The 4733-nt window shown below is 47.9% G+C and overlaps 1 protein-coding gene across 1 annotated transcript in view; it reads left to right on the top strand.

Annotated features, from left to right (window-relative positions):
- Positions 1–4733, top strand: part of LOC103265835 (serine/threonine-protein kinase 10) — a gene marked incomplete at its 3' end in the record, with an annotated part of 113034 nt that overhangs the window by 99508 nt on the left and 8793 nt on the right. The window contains exon 17 of the mRNA XM_021715229.1: positions 2056–2185. Coding sequence (XP_021570904.1) covers positions 2056–2185 — 130 coding nt within the window. The remainder of the gene's footprint in view (positions 1–2055; positions 2186–4733) is intronic.

The raw sequence follows: 4733 nt of genomic DNA, 5'->3' as shown, positions 1-4733 counted from the left end.
AGTCTGGGCGACAGACTGAGACTCCAATTCAAAAAAAAAAAAGATTTGCCATCTTTACTCTTGTTAAGTATGCAGTTTAGCAGCACTAAGAACATTCCCATTGTGCAGGCATCAGTACCACCATCTCCAGAGCTCTTGCCATCTTGGAAAACTAAAACCCTGTGTCCCTCAAACCACAATGTCCCATTTCTTCTCCCCTAGCCTCTGGTGACATTTCCCTACTTTCTTTCTCTATGATTTTGACTACTCTAGACACCTCACCTAAGTGGAGTCATATAGCATTTGTCCTTGTGTGATTGGCTTACTCTACTCAGGATAATGTCCTTGGAGCTCATCCATGTTGTAGCATGTGTCAGAATTTCCTTCCTTGTGTGGTGTAACATGCTTACCCCCTTGGGTTGTTTCCATCCTTGACTATTGCAAATAATGCTGCTATGAACATGGGTATACACCTATCTCTTCTAGTCCTCGCTAATAATTTTTGTGAAACAACAATCATAGTAGTTGTGGATACTCTCATATAGCTGTACTACAAACAGTTGCTGTTGTAGGGGATGGGATTAGTGGGGAGTTTTACTTTCTTCTGTGGTTTTAATTTGAAACTTTTTTTACTATTTATTTATTTTGAGTAGGAGTCTCACTCTGTTGCCCACGCTGGAGTGCAGTAGCACGGTCACAGCCACCGCAGCTTCGACTTGCTGGGTTCAGGCAATCCTTCTGCCTCAGCTTTCTAAGTAGCTGGAACCACAGGTGCGCACCACCATGCCCAGCTAATTTCTTCATTTATTGTAGAGATGAGGTCTGGTCAAGTTGCCCAAGCTGGTCTCAAACTCCTGGAATCAGGCAATCCTCTCACTTCTGCCTCCCAAAGTGGTGAGATTACAGGCACGAGCCACCGCTCCCAGCTTTTTTACTTTTTATTAAGGAAAATTAAAGCCATAATGAGGAGTAAGTCTCATTGTATAAGGAACCCCCATGTACCTTTCACCTGCTCTGCATATTGTTAACTTGTGTCCACATGTTCACTCTGTGACCCATGGTATCATTTTGAATCAAATCCCAGATATTTTATCATCACAAACATTACAAACAGGCCAGGCGCAAATCTGGGTGTGGTGTAATCTCAGCACTTCAGGAGGCAGAGGCAAGAGGTTTGCTTGAGCTCAGGGGTTTGAAACCAGCCTGGGCAACTTGGCAAGACCTCATCTATACAATAAATCAAGAAAAATTAGCCAGGCGTGGTGGCGCAGGCCTGTAGTTCCAGCTACTTGGAAGACTGGGGCAGAATGACCGCCTGAGTCCTGCAGGTCGAGGCTGCGGTGACTGTGAGCGTGCCACTACACTCCAGCTTGGGCAAGAGTGAGACTCGACTCAGGAAAAAAAAAAGCACACACAGAGGTCACAGATAACCACAATCCCATAAACAAATCTAACAAATTCAACAGTAATTGCTGAATAGCATCATGTCTGCAGTCATCAGTATTCACATCTCCAATTGTCTCATGAATGTCATCTTTTTTTTCCTTTTTGAAAGCAGGGTCTTGCTCTGTTTCCTATGCTAGAGTGAAGTAGTGCCGTCATAATTACTGCAGTCTCAAACTCCTGGGCTCAAGCGATTCTCTTGTCTCAGCTTCCCAAGTAGCTGGGACTACAGCCACCTGCCACCGTGCCTGGCTAATTTTTTTTTTTTTTTTTTTTAAAGAGGCGAGTTCTCTCCTGCAGGTTGATCTTGAACTCCTGGGTTCAAGTGAACTTTCTACCTCTGCCTCCCAAAGTGCTGGGATTACAGGTGTGAGTCATTGCACCTGGCCTATCCTTTTTTAAAAACAAACAAACAAAAGATACAATTTGTTCTTTGAGCCAGGAGCCAAATGAAGCCATGTGTCACAATTGGTTCATATGTTTCTGAGTGTCTCCTAAGTTTCCCCTCCCTATGTTGCGGTTTTCCTGGATTTTCTTCTCTGCTCATTCTGACTTTCCTTCTGTAATAGGAGTAGAGGTGAGGTACCCACACGGCTCTGGGTAAAGGCCTGTCCTTCTCCCCTCCTGCCACAGGACCGGGACTTTGTGACCAAGCAGAAGGAGGACCTGGAGCTGGCCATGAAGAAGCTCACAGCCGACAACAGGCGGGAGATCTGTGACAAGGAGCGTGAGTGCCTCACCAGGAAGCAGGAGCTCCTGCGAGGTAGGACCCTGGGTGGCAGTGCCATCGGGCCCAGCCTCTCCAGACACCCCACCCCAGGAGTGGGCAGGCAAGGAACAACCAGTAGGCCTCCTCCATCCTCAAAACTAAGCATCATCCTTCATGGAGAAACTCTGGTGAAAACCCCACTGGAGGCAGGGCGCAGTGGCTCATGCCTATAGTCCCAACACTTTGGGAGGCTGAGATAGGATTGCCTGAGCCCACGGGTTCGAGACCAGCCCGGGTAAGTTGGTGAGACCTTGTCTCTACCATAAATCAAAAAATTAGCCGGGCGTGGTGGTACGCGTCTATAGTTCCCGCTGATTGGAAGGCTAAGACGGAAGGATCGCCTGAGCCCAGCAGGTCGAGGCTGTGGTGGCTGTGAGCGTGCCACTGCAATACAGCCTGGGCGATAGAGTGAGACTCTAAGTCAAGAAAAAAAAAGAAAACCCCACTACCTACTAGAGTTAGGAAGGAGGCAAGCACACAGTTGTCACCAGCACTGTTTGACATGACACTAGAAGTCAAGGGAGACAAAGAATGGAAGAGGCAAAGAGTGGGTGCAAAGTGGTTTTTTTTGGTTTTTGTTTTGTTTTTGAGTCAGAGTCTCACCCAGGCTGGAGTGCAGTGGCATGCTCACCTCCACTGTAGCCTTGACCAGGCTCAGGCGATCCTTCCACCTTAGCCTTCCAAGTAGCTGGAACCACAGGCATGTGCCACCACATGCCTGCTAATTTTTATTTATTTATTGTAGAGATGAGGTCTCGCCAAGTTGGTCTTGAACCTCTGGGCTCAGGCAATCCTTTTGCCTCTGCCTCCCAAAGTGCTGGAATTACAGGCATGAGACACCACTGTGCCTGGCTGTTTTTCTTTTGAGTGAGGACCTCACTCTGTCACCCAAGCTGGAGTACAGTAGCACATTAAGCCTCACTGCAGCCTTGACCATCCTACCATCCTGGGCTTAGGTGATCCTTCTGCTGGATCCTTCTGCTGCAGCTTTCTGGTAGCTGGGACTATAGCCACACACCACCATGCCTGGCTAATTTTTGTATTTTTGGTAGAGACGAGGTCTCACTATGTTGTGCAGGCTAGTCTCAAACAGCTGGGCTCAAGCAGACCTCCTGCCTTGGCCTCCCAAAGTACTGGAATTACAGGTGTGAGCTACTGCACCTGGCCTGGAAATTGTTACCAAGTGACCTGTGTTCATGGGGTAGTAGAGACAGGGGATAGCCCCATCCAGTGACTGTTGCCAGGGACCAGGACATTTACATTTTCATACCTTTCACCTTCACCCTAGGAGGCAGGTCCTACCTTTTTTTTTTTTTAAGTTGGAGTCTCCCTCTATCACCCAAGCTGTAGTCCACTGGTATGCTTAGGGCCACTGCAGCCTCAACCTGCTGGGCTCAGGTGATCCTTCTTCCTCAGCCTTCCAAGTACCTGGAATCACAGATGCATACCACTGTATGTATCCCAGCTAATTGTTTATTTATTGTAGAGACAAGGTCTTGCCAAGTTGTCCAGGGTGGTCTCAAACCCCTGGACTCAAGTAATCCTCTTGCCTCTACCTCCCAAACTGTTGGGATTACAGGTGTGAGCCACCATGCCTGGCTATCCCCTTTTTATAGATAAAGAAACTGAGGCTTGGGGAATTACTATTCTTTGACTGAGAGTGTTAGTCTATTCATACTGCTATTAAAAAGTACTCCTAAGTGGGTGGCTTGTCAATAACTGAAATTTACTTCTTTCATTCCTGGAGACTGGGAAATTTACCATCAAGGCGCTACCAGACTTGGGGTCTGATGAGAGCTGATCTCTGTTTCATAGGTGGCACCTTCTTGCTGTGTCCTCATGTAATGGAAGGGAGAGTAGCTCTCTGGGGTCTTTTTTTTTTTTTTTTTTTTTTTGAGTTGGAGTCGCACTCTGTCACCCATGCTGGAGTGCAGTGGCACACTCATAGCCACCACAGCCTGATCTGCTGGGCTCAGGTGATCCTTCCACCTCAGCCTTCAGAGTAACTGGGACTATAAGTGTGCACCACAACACCCAGCTAATTTTTTGATGTATTGAAGAGATGAGGTCTTGCCAAGTTGCCCAGGCTGGTCTCGAACTCAGGCAATCCTCTCATCTCAGCCTCTCAAAGTGCTGGGATTATAGGCATGAGCCACTGCACCTGGCCTCTGGGGTCTCTTTTGTAAGAACACTAATGCAGCTAGGTGCAGTGGCTCATACCTGTAATCTCAGCACTTTGTGAGGGCAACATGGGAGGATTGCTTGAGCTCAGGAGTTCGAGACCTGCCTGGGCAACATAGCAAGACCTCGTTTGTACAAAAAAAAATTAGCTGGGCTTGGTGGCACCTACCAGTAGTCCCAGCTACTGAGGAGGCTGAGGCAGTAGGATTGCCTGAGTCCAGGAGGTTGAGACTGAGATGAGCCTTAATTGTGCCCCTGCACTCCAACCTGGGTGACAGAGCAAGACTTCAATTTAAAAACGAGAGAGAGCCGGGCTCAGTGGCTCAGCCTGTAATCCCGCGCCTTTGGGAGGCTGAGGTGA

Source organism: Carlito syrichta, unplaced genomic scaffold, assembly GCF_000164805.1.
Source record: "Carlito syrichta isolate Samal-C Ts95f unplaced genomic scaffold, Tarsius_syrichta-2.0.1 Scaffold306872, whole genome shotgun sequence".
Lineage (NCBI taxonomy): Eukaryota > Metazoa > Chordata > Mammalia > Primates > Tarsiidae > Carlito > Carlito syrichta.
Note: the sequence above shows the minus strand (reverse complement) of the source record. Positions and strands in the feature narration are given on the sequence as shown.